The following is a 23,919-nucleotide window of genomic DNA, read 5'->3' on the forward strand; positions in this document are numbered from 1 at the left end:
CTGTAGAAAATTTGTCAAACTTTTATTGCAATAGAAAGTTATCGCAAACTCTTTAGACTGCAAGTTGGTTAGATGGACAATCGTTTCGGAACTGCCACATTCCTCATCAGTGTCCTCTACTTGCAGAGAAGCCAGCGTTGCCACAATGAATTTTTATTTTGGACAAAGAATTTTGCAAAATTGGACCAAAATTCCTACCAGCGGACCATTTTTCCAAATTAAATTAATATGATTTAAAAGTTAAAATTTTTCCAAAATTTTACTTCGATAGAAAATTTTGTCAAATTTGTATTTCTATAAAAAATTTTGTCAAAATTTTATTTCTATTGAAATTTTTGTCAAAATTTTTTTCTATGGAACATTTTGTCAAAATTTTATTTCTATAGCAAATTTTGCCAAAATTTTGTTTCTATAGAAAATTTAGCCAAAATTTTATTTCTATAGAAAAATTTTAGTTCCATAGAAAATTTTGCCAAATTTTTATTTCTATAAAAAATTTTATCAAAATGTTATTTCTATAGAAATTTTTGTCAAATTTTTTTTTCTATGGAAAATTTTGTCAAAATTTTATTTCAATAGCAAATTTTGCCAAAATTGTATTTCTATTGAAAATTTAGCCAAAATTTTATTTCTATAGAAAAATTTTAGTTCCATAGAAAATTTTGCCAATATTTTATTTCTATAGAAAATTTGTCAAACTTTTATTTCTATAGAAAGTCATCGCAAGTTCTATAAAAATAAAATGTTGACTAAATTATATTTCTGTATTTTATTTCTATAGAAAATTTTGTCAAAAATTCATTTCTATAGAATGTTTTTTTCAATATATTATTTCTGTAGAAAACTTGTCTAACTTTTATTGCAAAAGACAGTTATCGCAAACTCTTTAGACTGCAAGTTGGTTAGATGGACAATTGTTTCGGAACTGCCACATTCCTCATCAGCATCCTCTACTTGCAGCGAAGCCAGCGTTGCCACAATCAATTTTGGACAAAGAATTTTGCAAAATTGGACCAAAATTCCTACCAGCGGACCATTTTTCCAAATTAAATTAATATGATTTAAAAGTTAAAATTTTTCCAAATTTTTGCTTTGATATAAAATTTTGTCAAATTTTAATTTCTATAAAAAATTTTGTCAACATTTATTTCTATAGAAATTTTTGTCAAAATTTTTTGTCTATGGAAAATTTTGTTAAAATTTTATTTCAATAGCAAATTTCTATAGAAAATTTAGCCAAAATTTTATTTCTATAGAACAATTTTAGTTCCATAGAAAATTTTGCCAATATTTTATTTCTACAGAAAATTTGTGAAACTTATATTTCTATAGAAAGTCATCGCAAGTTCTATAAAAATAAAATGTCAAAATTATATTTCTGTATTTTATTTCTATAGAAAATGTTGTCAAAATTTCATTTCTATAGAAAATTTCGTCAAAATTTTATTTCTATAGAAAAATGTTATTTCTATAGAAAATTTTTTTCAATATTTTATTTCTGTAGAAAATTTGTCTAACTTTAATTTCAATAGAAAGTTATCGCAAAATTTTATTTCTATATAAAGTTTTTAAAATTTTTGCATAATTTTGTATTTATACAATTTTTTTTTTAAGTTTATTTCTGTATAAAATTTTGGCAAAATTTTATTTCTGTAGAAGAATTTCTACAGAAAATTTGGTAAAAAAAATTTATTTCTATAGAAAAATTTGTCAATAGGAATAGAAAATTTTGGAAAAAATACGATTTGACCAAATTCCATTTGGACCGACTATCGGACAAAATTTAAAAATTAATAATTTTTTGGACCAATTTTGGTCCGATCGGACCAAAATGGGAACCCTGAGCGAAACTATCAACCAGTTATTAGATAAAATTCGAATAATTACTGAATTATTAAAAATTATTATTATTATTGTGAATTATGAAAAAAGTTTCCATTGCAATAATTTAAAGAGTAAACATACATAGGTCTGTGATATAGATTTAAAGTTTTGCTGCAATATTTACATTTTATTTATTTATTTAGTTATTATTATTGTTTGTGATGTCCAGTTTTAATAATTTATAAATGAAACAAATGTAAAACAATTATATTTCAAATAAAAAAATTCTCTGGAAAAGATCGGAAAAAAGCCTACGAAACGTCGAGAAAAAAGATGAAATAAACTTATTTTATTTGCATTTATATATATTGACCAAAACAGCCCATTAAAATAAACAAAAATCTATTAAAACTAAGTGGTCATAAAAAGAAAAAGAAAAAAAGTTTGTTTTGATAGTCGACTTTGCCTTCGTCAAGCTACTTTTGTAGTTTAGTCAACTCATGGTTTTAAGCTGAAATCATAATAATAGTCAACAACAAATAATAACAAAACGAATCATTGACCAATTTATATCATGATAAAATAATATATATAATGATAAAATAAATTAATATTAAATATTTTCATGTCAATGTTTCATCCCTTTTTTTTGCATTGGAATACCTTTTATATTTTATGTTTATTCTTACGTATTACTTGAAATAAAAACTTCAATAAATTAAATTCTCAAAATGAAATCGCCTTATATATCTCCAGACATTATTTAAACGCCTTAAGCCAAGACCATAAACACATCTGCGGTTTTGTTTTTTATTTTTTTTATAGTTACTTTTAACTCCAAACAGGGGACTTTTATTTCTTGCAATAATTTTCTTAAGCTTATACGGCATGTTTTCATCCTTGGTAATTTTTATTTTCTCTTAAATGTTAAAAAATATACGTCTTCTTTCTATTCACTTATTATTTGTTGGTTGCTTGGTTGGTTGGTATTTTATTTTTCTCTTGACAATTGCCATGGATTTATTTGTTATCATCTATAGATATACCTTTCAAATAATTTACAATGCTACGCATAAAATATTACATACAATATAATTGTGTTTTGTTTTTATTTTTATTTATTGAATAATTTTTATCATCACCCATTCTTTATGGTCGTCATTTTTCGATTCTGTTCTGTGCTCATTTCATTTCAATTCTTGACCCCTTTGTATATTCATTTATTCTTATTATATTTTTGTTTTTATTACTATTTTTTCTGTTTGGCTAAAATATATGTGAATTTGTATGATGTTTAAGGTTTCGAAATAAAATTTGAAATTTGATTCGTATTGAGTGAGATACCGGTACACAAAACAAAAACGTATTGTTGTTCAAATATTTTATTTAAGGTCTGTACTAAGTTTCCCTGTGAAAATGCAAATTGAGATATTTTGTGAAAAATTTCCAGAAATAGATAATAGTGCTGTAAATTAGAATATAATCACAGTTATTGAATTATTGCTATCGATTATCTTGTTGTAATGTACAACGAAATCCCGAAATTTTGCACATACCCAAGATGTTACCAAAAACATAATAATAAGCTTTGTTTCTTTTCCCTGCCAGCATTTCAAAGTTCCATTTCATTATCATCGCTACTACAAACTCGTAAGTGACACTACAACAATCGCTAACTGGGATAGAGGGGGAAACGTATCAAAAAGTACGAAATGTACACAAAAGTATTTTGCCATCACTATTGTTACAAGAGCTATTTTATATATTAGGGCTGTTTTCTTTTTGCACTGGATACCCTAAGCAGTCACGGACTAAAAGAAAACAGAGTACTCGTTTATCCAGGACATCTCCAAAAAATATGCAACACTGTCATCAGCTGTTTAAAAACAATCACAGAAAACAAGTGAAATCTTAAATTTTTAATGTATGAAATGCTCAAATAGTTATAAATATGTACTGCTGCGATTATTCATGACACTGTATCACTTTGAATTTCATGATATTCGATAAATTAGTCACAATAAACTGCTATTGTGAATCTAAAAAGCGCCACTTTATCAAAATGCAATCTGGTAACACCGACTCGACTTGCACTGATGAGATGTTCTGGATAGAACACCAGTGCAACGATGTTTGTATGGGCTATCACAAATGCTGCATCCAGTGTTAAAAGAAAATAGCCCTATTGTGAAACACCAAGCGCAACTAGCTTATTATAAATTATTTAAATAAAAACGAAAATGATGTGTCGAAAACATAGTTATTACGCTTAAAATTGTGAAGGGTATATTGGTGAACAATTTTCCACTTTCCAAATGGAATAAAGTGATAGTTTATCAAATATTTTTCTAGACATGCTCCCTCCTCCACTGATTTAGAAGAATTGCAACTTATAAATTAACATAATTCATTTGTTAAGACAATGTTCATTGTGCTTTTATTCGATATAATATGAAGACGGCAAATAAGTGAAATTGTTCATTTTTTAAAACATAATTTGTTCAAATAGTAGCAATTATTTGCTAGTGCATTTATTGATGACACTTTATTACATTTAATTTTAATTAATTAATTTTTATATCATATTTTGAGAAATTAATCACAATAACTGGCTATTGTGAATCAATGAAACGTCACTTTACGAAAATTAAATCTGGCAAGACTGTCGAGATTTGTAGTGATGAGATGTCCTGCATGGTGTTCTCATGCAAATGTTGCATCGAGTACTAAAAGAAAACAGGTCTTTTATTGAATTTGAATTTATCGAAACTTGTTCATTGTAAAATCGAATTTTTCTACGATTTATCGAAACCCCAGATTATTTTTTTAATTATCCATTGTATGGGTTTATAGTCATTCCAAGCATAGGTAACTAACTAATAGATGACCCATCTGTGTCAAACGTAGTCTGACAATTCCCGAAATTCCAAATTCTCTCTGAGTTTCGTTTTTACAATTTTCCTGTTTTATGCTTAGTACTAAGTTCGTTTCTGCGAAGAACGAATACCTTCATCTATCTCCGTAAATAGGGTCTCAAACGCAGGGATGTTAACTTATTTATGCGAAATAATATGCCTCCTTTTTTTCCTGCGAAAAATCCAGGGTTGTTTAAATATGTGTTTAAAAATGCGCAAAACAAAGATTTCGCATTTATTCCGCGCTAACGTTTTTTTATATGGAGTATAACAGTTTTTCGTGTGAAAACGTGATCTTAGTACTAGGCTTTATCCACAATTTTAACATTTTTTGATACACCAGATGATTTATAATCAAATTAAATATTAAAAAGTTTATATTTGAACAACAAAATTGCGACTAAAACCGCAGAAATACAAAATTTAATTTTGGGCAAATGTTCTCTTTACGAAAAACACAAAACGAAATGTCAGAAAATTCATATGGGCTTCGTCAACATTTACTGGTCGGAGAGCGACGGGTCATTTATTAGTTAGTTATCTATGATTCCAAGTTCTTTCCATTAAAAAAATCGTGGATTGATGACTACATCGATCGACATTAGCTCCGTTCGAAAACCCGATAATTTTTACTGGAAGTCATTCGTTTACACCAAAACGCCAGCAAAAGAGAGCCGGAGAGAGACTACATTTGACAGTTATGAGATAGAGAAATTGCAAGTTTTTGCTAGAGATTTTTTTTCCCAGTAAAATCTTGCAAACCATAGCATACGTTGCCAGTAGAGGTGTGCACGTGAGTAATATTTTGCTCACGCACACTCACGACGGAAAAATCTTACGCAGACTCACGCACGATATTGTTTGGTAGGACTCACGCACACTCACGAAAAGAAAATTTCTACTCACGCACGAAAATGTCGTGACTCACGAAAAATACCGTGACTCATGAAAAATATCGTGGCTCACGAAAAATGTCGTGACTCACGAACAATTTTTTGAGTAATTTATCTTAGCGACGTATCTGAAAATATGAGCATTATTAAAATCGAGAGCGTTATTACACTCTTAACATCCTAGGTGTCACTAAAATTGTAAATGAATTTAACTCTTAAGCGTTTTATGTGGGTGAGCGGGATTATTTTCGTGAGCGTAAATCTTTACTCACGCACACTCAGGAAGATAATATTTTCGTGACTCACGCTCACGCACGATATTTTGCTTTGTTAATCACGCTCACGCACACTCACGCCGTTGCCATTTTCGTGAGTCACGACAATTTCGTGTCACGTGCACACCTATAGTTGCCAGCTGGTTATTGATAACAAACAAAGTACCAATACAATGTACATGTTCGGCAACTATGATTGGAAGTTAAATATACAGGATTCGTTTTTTGTTTTCAATGTTTTAGCAGCTGAAATTTTCAATATGCAAATAGTTACTGGATACCGTTCGTGTGCTTTTCAGCAATATTAAGCAAAGAGTGTAAAATACACTCTTACTCTCTTGCTAGTTTTTACGGGATATTTTTTACTGGAAAAGTACGTGAACAGACCTATTATAACCATATTATTTTTCATAAATAATGGTTTAGGATTTTAATCCTAAGGGCCAGTTTCTCAATATTGTTTTATTATTTATTGTGTCGATAAAACAGCTGATCCCATACAAAAATTTTACTAACCGGAGGTCTACCCTCCGGTTAAAATTAATCGGAGGATGAGAAACTGGCCATAAATATTATTAATCACACTACAATTTGTGTTTGACAACATAATCGATAACAACATTAAATTTATGAGACCGATAACACAGTTATCGGTTTTTAATTTAAGATACACCTTAACGATAATTTTATTATGGAAGATTTATCCTCAATGATAAGTAGAATATTGTCTGTACATATATTTTAAACCGATACCATAACTAATAAACCAATAGAAAAGTCATAAAACAACGCCAACGAATCGTTAATGCGCCGTCCAGACTATAAGTTCATGCTGAACGCTAAGAATTGTCGGAGGTAAGTAAAATATCGATAAATGTATTATTGATTTAGTCTTCGATCATAGAGTGGCCAATATCTGCGATATGTTTGATACGAGCACTGTCGTCCGGATAAACTTATAGTCTGAACGAAGCATTAGAGATACAGACTATCTTTACTTTCGATAGAGATTTTCATCCAGGGAATTTTTCGTACTAATCGAAATAGTGAATACCACAATAGTGTACAAATATTCTTTAAATCTGAACAGCCCATTTAATAATCAACTTCGAATTTCGATAGCATTACGAATGAACCAATAGAAAAGTCAACTTGGGCTAAAATATTACAAAATTATTAGATTAAAAATTAGACACATATTGCTGTCGATTATCATTACTTTAGGTATGTGTTTTCGTACATGTACTGTTCAGGCCATTTAATAGAAAAGTTGAAATTTGGTTTCTCTTGCTTGGATTTCTCTCAAATGATTTTCTTCAAAGCCTTTAATAAAGCAATTTCAACGACAACTAGGATTTTATATCAAAAAATTCGTTTTAAACAAAATTAGTATTTTTTGTATACCAGTTTTATTTGTGTAGAAGTAATCTGGGGGGGGGGGGGGGTTAGATCTCTTGTCCATTTTCTTTCGATCTACTAAATAACTTTTTGTAGTGTTGTTGTATTGTTTTTTGAAAATTATTTTCCATGATTTTTTATCGATTTTTTTTATTTATTTTATATATAGTATTTTAAAAGCATTTTTCTTTTTATTTATCACACATTCTACAACTAATGTTATAATAATCATATAATAATCATTATAATCGTTAGTTATTTAATATTAATAATAATAATAGGTTTTTTTATATCATAATTTTTTAAATCAGTTAACTTCTAAGACCAAATATATCGTAAATATATATTTTGTTTATCATTGTATTTTTTGTTTTCTTTCGGTTTAGTTTATTGTTTTTTTTTATATAATAAAAGAGCAGAAACTTAAAACAAACAAAAAAATTATATATATATTAATGTAATGACAAATTTATAAATTTAATGCACTCAGATTCGTAATGAATGGGTTAATTTAAATATGAACATGACAATTTTAGATGCCAAAATGATCTACAAAGACATAGGATAATGATCTGTGAATTAAAAAGTTTTATACATTCATATATGTATTTGCAAAAAGGATAATTTAATATTATTTTTTTTTTAGGAAACTGAGCAATGCGTTGCTTTGTTCTCATTTTTTTCTCTCTCTATTTCTTTTTATTTTAATAACCAAGGTCTCAGTTTGTTGTAGTTTCTTAAAAAAATAAAACAAAATCCTTATTAAACATATTGTATATTAATATATAGCATAATAATAATCTAATTCGTTGTTAGGAAATGTGGGAACAAATTTGTAATTTTTTTTTCAAAACTATGAAAATTTTAAAAACATCCTTTTGAGGAAACACAAAATTAATACAATTATGTAAAAATAGTTTAAAAAGTTAGTTAGGTGATAGATATTTGCAAAGCAAAAATATAATGAAATCAAATAAAAAAAGGGACAACAACATATAGTACATATTAAAGAAAAGTAATTAACATTTAGTTTTTTGTTTCTTTTGATATCACTAAAAAATTCTTAAAAATGTTAAACATTTTTTTTCATTCATTTCATATATAAAAAAATTGCTGATTTTTATTTTGTTTGTTTATTTTTCCATTATAGGCTTGGTTTTCCCATTGTTTATTTTCTTTTAATATTTTTTTTTTTTTTCAAGAAAGTAGAGAGGAAAAATTTCTAATTTTTGTTTTTTCATTATAATTACAAAAAAAAAATATTCGTTTAATTTTCGAATTTCCAATTTTTCTTGTTTTTTTTTCGTACATAATAGACTAAAAATGATGGCGCTACAATGCAATGAAATGATCTTCCATAGGCTATTCAAATGAAAATGGATTTATATTTTCGTTTTGTTTTTTTTTTTCTCATCCAATAATAATAGTGAGGGGGAAAACATTAAAAATGTATTATGTTCCATATATATAATGCGCATTTATGTAATTAATGTATATATGCTTGTATGTATATGTAAAAACCTTCTTGTGATTTTGCCTTCCTTTTTCTCTGATGTTTTGTGGTATTGTTGATTGATCACAAACGATTTATCATTCGTTTGATAATTCGATTGAACAGTTTTCCATTCCTTTCACGTTGAAAATCTTGAAATCATCAAATGGTCAAATTATAGATAGCGGTGAATACGTACACTAACATAAGCGATGCCACAATTATCGTCAAGATAATTAAGATAATGCTCGCAAATATATACCATCAGTCCGTGGGGCCTTTGCACAAGAGTTTTCGTGCAAAGCCAATGGCCGAATCTCACAAAATCTCACAACATCGACAATAGCGTGGTCGTTGTCCAGTGGTAACTGGTGGCGGTGTAACTGGGGCAAAGTACGCATGAACTTTAATATTTGGTAAATGTTGCTGCAATAGATAATATAATTAGGAATCATTATTAATTTTACTTTAAAAATAAATTTATAATAAATTAGACTAAAAGAAGAGGGGAAGGATTAAGGTAGGATGTTGTAAACAGAACTAAAAAGTCGACTTTTTGACTATTACAAAATTTGGAAAGTTAAAACCCGATATATTTGTTTTTAACTAATAGAATAGGGAAGTGTAAAAAAGGAGGGCGTTGTAACCAAATTAACAAAACTTGGAATATTCCGAATTTACTAAAACTGGAAAAATCGTAAGTCGAATTTTGAAAAGATCGACTTTAAATTAATACAAGAAAGGAAAATCTAAAGTCAAGCGAGACCGACCCTATTATACCCTTCACCACTTTGTAGATCTACATTTTCGATACCATCTCAAATCCATATTCAAATATACGTATATTTAAATTCGAACCGATTTGGTCAACATTTTTTACACTTCTATGAAATCTCTAAACTTAAAATTTAAATGAGCGCCCTGGAACGAAACACAATAAAAGTAAAAATACATGGGAAATATTTATAACTGAAACCATTAACGCAATTTGGTAAAACTGAATTTATTACTTATCAGGCGATACATATGTATTAGAGGTATAGGTAAAATCGAGGCATTTTTATAATTTTTGATACTTATCGGTTGCGATTTTAAAAAAATATGGACTAGATCTCGCCATAGTCTATTGCCATGGGTTTCGGGACAATATTTATCCAAATCTGCCGATATCTTGACTAGTCGGAGCCTCATCTGAATCTTAACCGATTCTGTGGAAAGTCCGCCATTACATTGAGTAGGATATGACTACAACATGGGAAAATATTCACTGAAATTGTGTAAAAACTGTAGGTGTTCTGGCCATATTTGCCTATATCAGAAGAACACATTTATGGGGGGCTTTATCTCAATCGGAACCGTGCCAAAAACTAATCTACCAAAATTTTAAGAAAAATGTTATTCCCATCGAATATTTTGTCAAATTTATATTTCTATCAAAAATTTTGTCAATATTTTATTTCTATCGATAATTTGGTTAAAATTTATTTCCTGTCAAAAATTTTGTCAAAATTTTATTTATATAGATTTTTTTTAAATTTTGCTTCCTACCGAAAATTTTGCCAAATTTTATTTCTATAGATTTTTTTAATTTTGCTTCCTACCGAAAATTTTGCCAAAATTTTATTTCTATAGAAAATTTTATCAACATTTTTTTCCTATTCAAAATTTTATCAAAATTTATTTCTATCTAAAATTTTATTTCTATAGAAAATTTTGTCAAAATTTTATTTCTGTAGAATATTTTGTAAAAATTTTATTTCTATAGAAAATTTTGTCAAAATATTATTTCTATCGAAAATTTTGTCAAAATTTTGTTTTTATGGAAAATTTTGTCAAAATTTTATTTCTATAGAAAATTTTGTCAAAATATTATTTCTGTAGAATATTTTGTCAAAATTTTATTTCTATAGAAAATTTTGTCAAAATATTATTTCTATCAAAAATTTTTTCAAAATTTATTTCTATAAAAAAAAATTGTCAAAATTTTATTTCAATCGAAAATTTTGTCAAAATTTTTCTATCGAAATTTTTTTTCTATCGAAAGTTTTGTCAAAATTTTATTTCTATCGAAAATTTTTTCAAAATTTTATTTCTATGGAAAATTTTGTCAAAATTGTATTTCTATGGAAAATTTTATTTCTATCAAAAATTTGTTCAAAATTTTATTTCAATCGAAAGTTTTGTCAAAATTTTACTTCTATCGAAAATTTTGTCAAAATTTTATTTCAATGGAAATTTTTATTTCTATCAAAAATTTGTTCAAAATTTATTTCCTATCGAAAATTTTCTAAAAATTTTATTTTTATCGAAAATTTTGTCAAAATTTATTTCTATAGAAATTTTGTCAAAATTTTATTTGTAAAGAAAATTTTGTAAAAATCGTAATACTATGGAAAATTTTTTCAAAAATTTGTATCATTACATTGAGTAGGATATGACTGCAATATGGGGAAATAGTCACTGAAATAATGTGAAAAATTAGGATATTCGGCCATATTTGCCTAAACCAGAAGTACATTTATATGGGGGCTTTATCTAAATCGGAACATTTAATTTGAATATTAAATCTCTGTGTAAAATATCGAGTCAATTGAAGTAAAATCACGGTTGCTAATCTTGTCAAAAATAATCCATTAAAATTTTAAGAAAATTTTACTAAAAAATCTACCACAAAATTTTTGTTTCAAAATTTTATTTCTATCGAAAATTTTGTCAAATTTTTTTTTATCAAAAATTTTGTCAAAATTTTATTTCTACCGAAAATTTTGCTAAAACTTATTTCCTATCGAAAATTTTGTCAAAATTTTATTTCATATCAAAAATGTTGTCAAAAATTTTTTTCTATCAAAAATGTTGTCAAAATTTTATTTCTATCCAAAATTTTGTTAAAATTTTATTTCTATCGAAAATTTTGTCAAAATTTTATTTCTATAGAAAATTTTGCCAAAATTTTATTTCTATAGAAATTTTTTCTATGGAAAATATTGTCAAAGTTTTATTTTTATCGAAAATTTTGTCAAAATTGTATTTCTATAGAAAATTTTGTCAAAATTTTATTTCTATAGAAAATTTTGTCAAAATTTTATTTCTATCAAAAATTTTGTCAATATTTTATTTCTATCGATAATTTGGTAAAAATTTATCTCCTGTCAAAATTTTTGTCAAAATTTTATTTCTATAGATTTTTTTTTTAATTTTATTTCCTATCGAAAATTTTGTCAAAATTTTATTTCTATAGAGTTTTTTTTTAAATTTACTTCCTATCGAAAAAATTTTCCAAAATTTTATTTCTATAGAAAATTTTGTCAACATTTTTTTCCTATTCAAAATTTTGTCAAAATTTATTTCTATCTAAAATTTTATTTCTATAAAAAATTTTGTCAAAATTTTATTTCTGTAGAATATTTGGTCAAAATTTTATTTCTATAGAAAATTTTGTCAAAATATTATTTCTATCGAAAATTTTGTCAAAATTTTATTTTTATTGAAAATTTTATTTCTATCAAAAATTTTTCAAAATTTATTTCTATAAAAAAATGTGTCAACATTTTATTCCAATCGAAAATTTTGTCAAAATTTTATTTCTATCGAAATTTTTTTCAAAATTTTATTTCTATCGAAAGTTTTGTCAAAATTTTATTTCTATTGAAAATTTTGTCAAAATTTTATTTCTATAGAACATTTTGTCAAAATTTTATTTCAATGGAAAATTTTATTTCTATCCAAAATTTTGTCAACAATTTATTTCTATCAAAAATGTTGTCAAAATTTTATTTCTATCGAAAATTTTGGCAAAATTTTATTTCTATCGAAAATTTTGTCAAAAATTTATTTCTATCGAAAATTTTGTCAAAATTTTATTTCTATACAAAATTTTGTCAACATTTTATTTCTATCGAAAATTTTGTTAAAATTTTATTTCTATCGAAAATTTTGTCAAAATTCTATTTGTATCGAAAATTTTGTCAAAATTCTATTTGTATCGAAAATTTTGTCAACATTTTATTTCTATAGAAAATTTTGTCAAAATTTTATTTCTATAGAAAATTTTGTCAAAATTTTATTTCTATAGAAAATTTTGTCAAAATTTTATTTCTATAGAAAATTTTGTCAAAATTGTAATTCTATGGAAAATTTTGTCAACATTTTATGTCTATTGAATTTCAAAATTTTATTCCTATTTTGTCAAAATTTTATTTCTATAGAAAATTAAAGTTGGAGAGGAATAGTTTGCAAAATTTACCAAAACATTAAGAATTCTACCAAACGATACAAACAATTTACCATTTTCGGTAGAATTCCACCAATTGTGGCAACCGTGAGTAAAATCCCGTTGAAAATGGAATTTGCCCAAATCTGGCGTACACATAACGGGAGCTATATCTAAGTCTTAACCGATTTGAACCAAATATGGCATACATTGCTAGACAGTCGAAGGATATATATGGAAACTATATATTCAACCTATTTCAACCAAATTTGACACACTTGACAACTGGATCAACTGGAACATGTAGCAAGAATGTCAATTCTACTATGTCTGCGAATTTTCATGTAAATCGTACTGAAACTTTGGCCTCCGGTGGTCATATGAATCGGTTGAAAGATATATATGGAAACTAAATCTAAATCTGAAAGGATTTGTCTGATATATGGGAGCTGATTTCAACTAAATTTGATACACTTGACGGTACTAACAAATGTACTCCTAGATCAAATCAATATGAAACTCTTACCTCTGAGCCATATATGCATATCGGGCGATAGATATATTTAGGATCTATTCTAGGTTAGGTGGCAGCCCGATGTATCAGTCTCACTTAGACTATTCAGTCCATTGGGATACTACATTGGTGAACTTCTCTCTTATCACTGAGTGCTGTCCGATTCCATGTTAAGCTCAATGACAAGAGACCTCCTTTTTATAGGCGAGTCCGAACGGGGTTCCACATTGCAGTGAAACCACTTAGAGAAGCTTTGAAACCCTCAGAAATGTCACCAGCATTACTGAGGTGGGATAATCCACCGCTGTAAAACTTTTTGGTGGTCGGCCGAAGTAGGAATCGAACCCACGACCTTGTGTATGCAAGGCGGGCATGCTAACCATTGCACCACGGTGGCTCCCTATCCTCCTCTATCTATTTCTACATCTGAACCGACTTGGTTGACATTTTACAAGTTTTACGAGACTCACAAAACATTCGGGTGTACTGAGTTTGAAAAATATCGGTTGATAAATACGACAATTATGACAAGATCGATGATAAATATAAGACAGCTATTGCTAAATCTGAACCGAAATATTCCACAATCAATAGCGATTGTCTTTGAGCCGAAGTAAGACCCTATGCCAAATTTCAGGACGATCGGTCTTAAACTGTGTGCTCTACTTAGCACCAGTGTTGTTAGATTAGGGGATTTTTCCCCAAACTGGGGATTTTTTTCTCTTGGTTGGGGATATTTTTTCACTTTGGGGATGTGGGGATTCGACTGGGGATGGCGTCGTGATTTGGGGCTTTTTCTGGGGATATTTCCACTTTTAATCACAACCACAGTATAAATTTGTTATAGAACGTGTAAAAGCGAAGTACAATAACGCTTATGGGCTTTGGTAGATTTTGCAAAATATTCCTCTCCAACTAAGAGGTACTTCACAAACTTTCTATGGAAGTAACATTTTGACAAAATTCTTTGTAGAAATAAAATTTTGATAAAATATTCTATAAAAATAAAATTTTAATATAATTTTCTATACAAATAAAATTTTGATAACAATGCTATAGAAATTAAATTTTGACAACATTTGTCAATAAAATGTTGACACAATTTTCTATAGAAGTAAAATTTTGACAAAATTTTCTATAGAAATAAAATTGTGACAACATTTTCTACAGAAGTAAATTTTTGACAAAATTTTCTATAGAAATACAATTTTGACAAAATTTTCTATAGAAACAAAAATTTGAGAAAATATTCTAAAGAAATAAAATGTTGAGAAAATTTCTTATGGAAATAAAATTTTGCCAACATTTCCTATGGAAATAATATTTTGAAAAAATTTTCTATAAAATAAATAAAATTTTGACAAATTTTTCTATAGAAATAAAATTTTGAAAAAATTTTCTATAGTAATAAAATTTTGAAAAAATTTTCTACAGTAATAAAATTTTGACACAATTTTCTACAGAAATAAAATTTTAACAAAATTTTCTATAGAAATACAATTTTGACACAATTTTCTATAGAAATAAAATTTTGACAAAGTTTTCCATAGAAATACTTTTTTGACAAAATTTTGCGAAAATTTTCTATTGAAATAAAATTTTGAGAAAATTTTCTATAGAAATAAAATTTTGAGAAAATTTTCTATAGAAATAAAACTTGGTCAACATTTTCTATAGAAATACAATTTTGACAAAGTTTTCTATCGAAATAAAATTTTGACAAAATTTTCTATACAAATAAAATTTTGACAAAATTTTCTATAGAAATAAAATTTTGTCAACATTTTCTACAGAAATAAAATTTTGACAAAATTTTCTATAGAAATAAAATTTTGACAAAATTTTCTATAGAAATAAAATTTTGACAAAATTTTCTGTAGAAGTAAAGTTTTGAGAAAATTTTCTAAGGAAATAAAATGTTGACAAAACTTTCTGTAGAAATAGAATTTTGAGAAAATTTTCATATAGAAATAAAATTTTGACAAAATAATTCTTGTTTGGATTTTCTCCAATTTTGGTAGATTAGTTTTGGTTTGAATAGTATAACTTTCTGAAAAAACTCCGCAATTTTTATTGCAAAACAAACATCGATTGCAACAATTGACGAGCTAACAGACTTGCTGAAGTCCTTACCTATTAAAGAATTCGATATTGTAAGATTGTTTTTATTTTTCATAGAATGAAATTTGCACACATACAATAATTATATGAATTTATTTCTTTGGGGATTTTTCATGGGGAAAAATATTTGAGTTGGGGATTTTTTGGGGAAGTTATTTCGAAATTTTGGGGATCTCTCTCAAAAAAATCTGGCAACCGTGCTTAGCACACAAAAATACATGAACAGACGGACATCGCTACCAAACGATGGATAATCGTTCTTCTTGGTCGATAATCGTTCTTCTTGTTCGACCGTCAATAAACCAAATTAGAATGATTTTGATTTATATTGGGGCTACATGAAACGTCGAATATAGCAAATCCTGAAGTTTGCTCTGTCTGCAAACAACGTGTAAGTAACGTCTACAATAGCTACATTTTTGAAAGGGGTACACGCTATTACAATAGCTCAACGAATGGACTATAAAATATTTTTTGTATTATAAAGATCAAAACCTATTAGACATTCATCTTTTAGGATATAACAAAATATTGTCCTAATAATCATTTTACTTATATAAGTAGTTTTTACCTTTAGTTTGCGTATTGCTGCTCTTGTAATCAGTTGGCAGTCAAATAGCTCAATTCTTTGTAAATTATGACAAGAAACTAAATGCTCTAATGTACGATCAGTGATTAAAGGACAATTATCCAATTCGAGGACGGATAGACTTTCCGCAGCACAACTACCAGCTGCCAGTTGGCGTATACCATCATCTGTTATCAGCTCACAATGCGATAGAAACTGGAAATAATAAAACATCATTAAAATTTGGACATTTATTAAAAAAAAGAGAACATTATTTTGAGAAAAGTAATTTACCAATTTTTCTAAACTTGGACAACCGGTGGCCAAGTGTGCTAGCGTTAAATCTGTTATTTGATTGCACTCCTCCAAGTCCATACGCTCCAGATATTTACAATTTTTGCCCAAGGCCTGGAAACCTAAATCGGTGAAATTGCGACAACCCGATACCTCCAATGTATTTAAAAGTGGATTATTTTGCGAAAGTGCCATCAATGAAAGATCGGTCAGTTCGGCACATTTGGATACACACAATTTTTGAAGATTGTGACAATTGTTTGCTATTTGTCGTATCGATGAATCAGTGATGGTCTACAAAAAAAAAAAAACAAAACAAGAAACAAACAACAAATTAATAAATAAACAAGAAAAATCAGTTAATGTATTAATAAACAGAAAATATATGTAACAGGTTGGCTGATAAGTCCCCGGTCTAACAAAGAAAAACACTTTTTTGTCAAAATTCGTTTTTATTATTCAACATAGCGATCCCTTCAAGAGCGATACAACGATTATAACGACCTTCCAATTTTTTGATACCATTTTGGTAGTACTCCTTCGGTTTTGCCTCAAAATAGGCCTCAGTTTCGGCGATCACCTCTTCATTGCAGCCAAATTTTTTTCCCTGCGAGCATCCTTTTGAGGTCTGAGAACAAGAAAAAGTCGCTGGGGCCAGATCTGGAGAATACGGTGGGTGGGGAAGCAATTCGAAGCCCAATTCATGAATTTTTGCCATCGTTCTCAATGACTTGTGGCACGGTGCGTTGTCTTGGTGGAACAAGGTCGAAATCGCGGCCGTTTTGCCGCGATTTCGACCTTCAAACGCTCCAATAACGCCATATAATAGTCACTGTTGATGGTTTTTCCCTTCTCAAGATAATCGATAAAAATTATTCCATGCGCATCCCAAAAAACAGAGGCCATTACTTTGCCAGCGGACTTTCTTCGGAGACGGTTCACCGGTCGCTGTTCACCGTGATGGAGTCATGCTTCATCCATTGTCACATATCGACGGAAAGACTCGGGTGTAATATATTACGAGTTAACAGCTGCAAACACCGCTCAGAATCAACACGTTGTTGTTTTGGTCAAATGTGAGCTCGCGCGGCACCCATTTTGCACAGAGCTTTCGCATATCCAAATATTGATGAATGATATGACCAACACGTTCTTTTGATATCTTTAAGGCCTCTGCCTCGATCAACTTCATTTTACGATCATTCAAAATCATTTTGTGGATTTTTTTGATGTTTTCGTCGGTAACCACCTCTTTCGGCGTCCACTGCGTTCACCGTTCTCCGTGCTCATTTCACCACGCTTGCATTTTGCATACCAATCAATTATTGTTGATTTCCCTGGGGCAGAGTCCGGAAACTCATTATCAAGCCAAAGCTTTGCTTCCACCGTATTTTTCCCCTTCAGAAAACAGTATTTTATCAAAACAGGAAATTCCTTTTTTCCATTTTTTTTTTCACAATAACAAAAGTTGCTTCACAAAAGACGCTCTATCTCACAAACTCATTGACTTACAGTCGTTTTGACACGATTTTGACACGAATCATTTGAAGGTTGGTACTATATAAAAATAATATGCATTTAATACTAGCGACGCCATCTATGTGTCAGACCGGGGACTTATCAGCCAACTTGTTATATTACAATCACTGAATTTGACAAAATATTCTATTAAACCATTTATAGATTCAATTCATGTTTAATTTAAACAATTGTTTTTTGTTTTGATTGACGTGGATGATTGATATTTAAATTTCCATGATTGAGGCAAAATTAATTGCAATGATTAATTTAGCGATTTTTTCCTAGTATTTATGGAAGTACTTACCTCACAGCTATGTAAATTGAGCACCATGAGATGGGGACAATATTTGGCCAAACACGATATGGCATTGTCATTCACCTGCTTACAACCTTTACTGGAAAATTTACGCAAATGCTTACAACCACGTGCTAAAGCTTCAACACCATTTTCCGTTATTAAATGACACCATGATATATTGATTTCTTGTAAATTCTATAAAAAAAAAAAACAAATATTCATGATTTATGGGTTAGAGATATTTGAGTGAGTATTGCCACCGCCATTATTTTAGAATCTACATCCAAAGAAAAATACCTTCCTCCGGAACACTCTTTTAGAGCAACAAAATACGAATTTGTGTTAAGCGATTCTCTTAAGGATAAGGCTTCTTTAAAATAAAAACATTTTTAGAGATCTATCTGGCTTTAAACATACGAGTAGGTTTAATTGAATTAAAATTTTGTTATAAATCTCATTTATCGAATTTTCTTTTTCTAATTGATAAGAGAGAAGCTCAAATAATTATGATGCCTCAATGTAAAAAATATTTTTCAAATTAAAAACAAACAAAAAAAAACTTTAAATGAAAAATGCAAAATCTTCAAAATTTTAACCTACAGTTAACGCAGTCAATTTAGAGATTATTTTTAAATTAAAAATGCTATTCTTTACTTTATGAAATCTTGCCATACTTCAATTGTATATTTTAAAGGCTCGTGTCCCAAATTTAATGCAAGTATATACGGCCGTAAGTTCGGATAGGCCGAATCTTATGTACCCTCCACCATGGATTGCGTAGAAACTTCCACAACTGAATAACTTGAGTTGCGGCCGATGGCAAGGCATCTTAAAACTTCTTAACATCATATTCTAACTTGTAAGTTAGTCTATGCGGGATATATATTAGACAAAATAAAGGTCGATCAAATACGTATATATTCAGTTCTTGACCGGTATATATAGAGAAGAAATAATTACGAACCGATATGAACTTCTGTGCGGTAATTATAGAACCAGAATTGAAATATGGGGGCTATACACGCAAAGAAAAAAAACGTTTGGAAAACGTGTACCGAAAACGTTTTTCTTTTGTTAGAGTTTTTTGAATTTCTTCGAAAATTTTAAACTTTTATCACCAAAAAAATTCGTTTGTTACAAAATTTTTATTTTTTCAATAAAAAAATATTTTTGAACCAACCACACAGTCTATTTCGTTTATATCAAGCACTGTTCTTTTCTGACTTTAAGTCTTTAATAAGACACATTTTACAGTTCATAGTAAAAATTTAATATAGTAGTATGTAATGTTGAACATCTTTTCGGAATCTTTCGAACATATCTCGAATATATGTATATATGAAAAAAAAAACTTTTTGGAGTTCGGTCGAAGCAGGGCTCGAACCCACGACCCTTGGCATGCAATGCGGACGTAGCAACCACTGCTCCACGGTGCCCAACTAAATGTTTGTTTCTGTTAAATAAAGTTTGTTTAATCTGCTCGTGGGCGCCGCAAGCTATGCTATATTAATATAACTTATATGGATAGTTAGCTATTGATGACAATAACAGCTACGTAGCTCAGTGAATAGTGTGCTGGCTTACAAAGTGCATGGTCCGCGGTTCGATTCTCCGTCCAGGCGTAAGGTAAAATGTAAAAAATTTATAAAATCTAATAATTTCTTCTACATTGTTTGTATTACAGAAAAAGGCGCTAAGAACTAAAAAACCTCGTGGAAGCGAGAAAGATGTGAGGGAAAATGCAATTAGCCAGAAAAGATTGTTTTTTGGGTTAGTCTTTATGAAATTGTTTTTACATCCTGGAAAAGAGTAAACGTTTATCACAAACAGTATATACTTTTCTTCCAAATAAACTTCTTATAGCGAAAAGCAAATTAGAAACGCACTTTGTTTGTCTAAAATTTCGTCTGGGAGGAAAGAATTATTTTTTTGCGTGTATATAATTATGAACACGAGTCTACCAAAAATAGCAGATTTTTTACTGTTTGGTAGTTTGGTAGAATTCTTGATGTTTTGTTAGATTTTGCAAAATATTCCTCTCCAATATTCTAAATTTTCTATAAAAATAATAGTTTGACAAAATTTTCTACAGAAATAAAATTTTCTGACAAGTTTTCTATAGAAATAAAATTTTGACAAAATTTACTATAGAAGTTATATTTTGACAAAATTTACTAAGGAAATACAATGTTGACAAATTTTTCTATAGAAGTAAAATGTTGACAAAATTTTCTATAGAAATATAAAATTGTGTGTAGATTACTATTATCTCGAGTGGCAATTGTGATTGTTCTGTGATTGGGGGATCGGTTTATCTGGGGGCTATATATAACTATAGATCGATACGGACCAATTTTGGCATGGAGACCATATACTAACACCACGTACCAAATTTCAACCGGATCGGATGAAATTTGCTTCTCTTAGAGGCTCCGGAGGTCAAATCTGGGGATCGGTTTATATGGGGGCTATATATAATTATGGACCGATATGGACCAATCCTGGCATGGTTGTTAGATACCATGTACTAGCACCCCGTACCAAATTTCAACCGGATCGGATGAAATTTGCTCCGCAAGCCAAATCTGGGATCGGTTTATATGGGGGCTATATATAATTATGGACCGATTTGGATTTTTGCATGGCTATTGGAGACCAAATACCAAATTTCAACCGGATCGGATGAAATTTGCTTCTCTTAGAGGCTCCGCAAGCCAAATCTGGGGATCGGTTTATATGGGGGCTATATATAATTATAGGCCGATGTGGACCAATCGCATGGTTGTTAGAGGCCATATATTAACACCATGTACCAAATTTCAGCGAGATCGGATGAAATATGCTTGTCTTAGAGGCTCCGCAAGCCAAATCTGGGTATCGGTTTATATGGGGGCTATATATAATTATGGGCCGATGTGGACCAATTCCTGCATGGTTGTTAGAGACCATATACTAACACCACGTACCAAATTTCCACCGGATCGGAGGAAATTTGCTTCTCTTAGAGGCTCCGCAAGCCATATATGGGCGCCATATATTATTATGGACTGATGTGGACCAATTTTTGCATGGCTATTAGAGACCATATACGAACACCATATACTACATTTAAACGGGATCGGATGAAATAGGCTTCTCTTAGAGGCTCCGCAAGCCAAATCTGGGTATCGGTTTATATGGGGGCTATATATAATTATGGGCCGATGTGGACCAATTTTTGCATGGTTGTTAGAGACCATATACTAACACCATGTACCAAATTTCAGCGAGATCGGATGAAATATGCTTATCTTATCCGCAAGCCAAATTTGGGGGTCCGTTTATATGGGGGCTATACGTAAAAGTGGAACGATATGGTTCATTTGCAATGCCATCCGATACATCAATAACAACTACTTGTGCCAAGTTTCAAGTCGATAGCTTGTTTCGTTCGGAAGTTAGCGTGATTTCAACAGACGAACGGACATGCTCAGATCGACTCAGAATTTCACCACGACCCAGAATATATATACTTTATGCGGTCTTAGAGCAATATTTCGATGTATTACAAACGGAATGACAAAGTTAACGAATGGCATCCTATGGTGGAGGGTATAAAAAGATTAAATATTATTAACTTTCTTTAATTAAAATTTATTTATATTAAAGAAAATTTAACTTAATATTTGCATGTTCTAAAATAAAGGTACACAGAGAAAAAATTTTCCAATTAAAGTCTTAATTAAGTTTTAAAAAATATTCATGTAAAAATTTAATTGATTCAACAAAATTTTTAATTGAAACAAAAATTAATAGAATCAATTAATGTTTAAATGGATCAATTAATTTTTTAATTGATACTATCATTTCGGTGATTGAAGACATTTCTATTTAAAAATTAATTGGATCAATTAACTTCGTAATTGAATCAGACCAAACCAGAGCATTGATCGAAGCAAGCAAGGACAGTCTTTACTAGAGCACTAATTTCACAAATAGGGAATTTATTTAGCTTTACCTCGTACTTACACTAGCTTGTCTATTCAGCCTTTGATACATCGGACTTTTTCAATTAGTAATCAATAACCAAAATAAATGCGAATGTCTTTATTAATCGGAATCAATGCTAAAATCCTGGAATCGGTTAAACACAGAAATAACTTTTCCAATTAAAATCTTAATTTAGTTTTAAATTCAATATTCAATTACAAATTTAATTGAGTCAACAAACTTTTTAATTGAAACAAAAATCAATCACAAAAATTAATAGTATCAATTAATTTCTTAATTGATACTATCATTTCTGTGATTGAAGACATTTCAATTAAAAATTAAAAAAAATCATTTCAATTAAAAATTAAAAAATTTCGTGATTGAAGACAAAAAATATTTTGTGTGTGTAAAAAGCAGGTCATTGGCCTTTCTTGACGTTAATAAATTCTAGTAAATAAAATTCTTTCCTTCATTTTTTTTTTGATTGTAATTGTAATTTTACAAAACCTAGATTTCAAATTAAATTACGTCCCCAGTTCAGTTTTTGAATGTAATTGTAATTTTATAAAACCTAGATTTGAAATTGAATTGCGTTCTCAAAGTATAATTATTTAGAAGAGTCCGCTTCTTTTGCTGAGAATCCAAACCAAAATCCTTTATGGGATGGCGTATTTTTTAATACATACAAATATATGTAGATCCCAAATCAAAAATTTAATCGAAACTAAATCCAATTTAAAGTTTCAAAATTAATCCATCGCCCACCCACTTAATATACTGTGTCTCAAAATTGCCCCATTTATTTCTTTTCTATAGACTGAGAAAGTAAAGACTAAGTATTTCATTGATAAACAGAGATACCGAACTGGAAAAGCCAACAACATTAAAAATAACCCCCAATAACACCACTTAAGTAGTATAGAAATACATTGCATTAAACAGCTGATTGAAATGAGGCCTTCCGTTTTATTTCATGTTGCAGGGGTCGATTTGTTTTTCTTGTATTTCTCACTCACTGAGTTTTTCCTCACTGTTGGAGGACAAGTTATCGAAATAATTTACAAGCAGAACAACAAAAGGAAGGAGAAGTATATAACCAACATATGGAAAAATTGCAACAACTAAATGTGGGCCAATGTAACTGCAAACAAAAAAAACGACATGAAAATCCTAAGTCAGCAACAGCTATAACTGTAAACGAAAAAAAAAATCGAAAAGTGAGAAAAATGAAGCTCAAACTCAAATTCATAAAAAAAAAGAAAAATAATATAAAAGGGGCCCTAGAATTATGTGTGGGTAGGCTCAAGGAAGGTTATGCCAACTATAAAAGACCCTTCTTCAGTACTCGACTCACTCCTCTTTCCATGAACTGCTCTGACCTCGCCAACATACAAACATGATGACTATTTATAAGAACAATATATCCTTTTTGCAATTACTCACTCTCGCTCTACCAGCCTATCTCTTTCTAGTTCTCTCTTTCTCTTACTATTATTCACTCTCTGTTTATGCTCATTGTTATATATAAGTATTGGGGGGCATTTAAAAGGATTCAAAAGTTTTCAAAGGTAGTGGTAGAGAATGTTTAGTGTGTCAAAGTAGGCCAACCTATACATAGGCATAC

At 29.2% G+C, this 23,919-nt stretch overlaps 1 protein-coding gene across 1 annotated transcript in view; it reads right to left on the reverse strand.

Moving 5' to 3' along the window:
• Nucleotides 1-2,620: 2,620 nt before the first annotated feature.
• Nucleotides 2,621-23,919, reverse strand: part of LOC142237570 (F-box/LRR-repeat protein fbxl-1) — a 31,174-nt gene continuing 9,875 nt past the window's right edge. Inside the window, exons 6-9 of the mRNA XM_075308931.1 lie at nucleotides 18,330-18,518; nucleotides 16,505-16,798; nucleotides 16,214-16,426; nucleotides 2,621-9,223 (exon numbers count right to left, since the gene is read on the reverse strand). Coding sequence (XP_075165046.1) covers nucleotides 9,116-9,223; nucleotides 16,214-16,426; nucleotides 16,505-16,798; nucleotides 18,330-18,518 — 804 coding nt within the window. The 3' untranslated portion in view covers nucleotides 2,621-9,115. The remainder of the gene's footprint in view (nucleotides 9,224-16,213; nucleotides 16,427-16,504; nucleotides 16,799-18,329; nucleotides 18,519-23,919) is intronic.

The sequence above is a fragment of the Haematobia irritans genome, chromosome 5 (genome assembly GCF_050003625.1).
Source record: "Haematobia irritans isolate KBUSLIRL chromosome 5, ASM5000362v1, whole genome shotgun sequence".
Taxonomy (NCBI): domain Eukaryota; kingdom Metazoa; phylum Arthropoda; class Insecta; order Diptera; family Muscidae; genus Haematobia; species Haematobia irritans.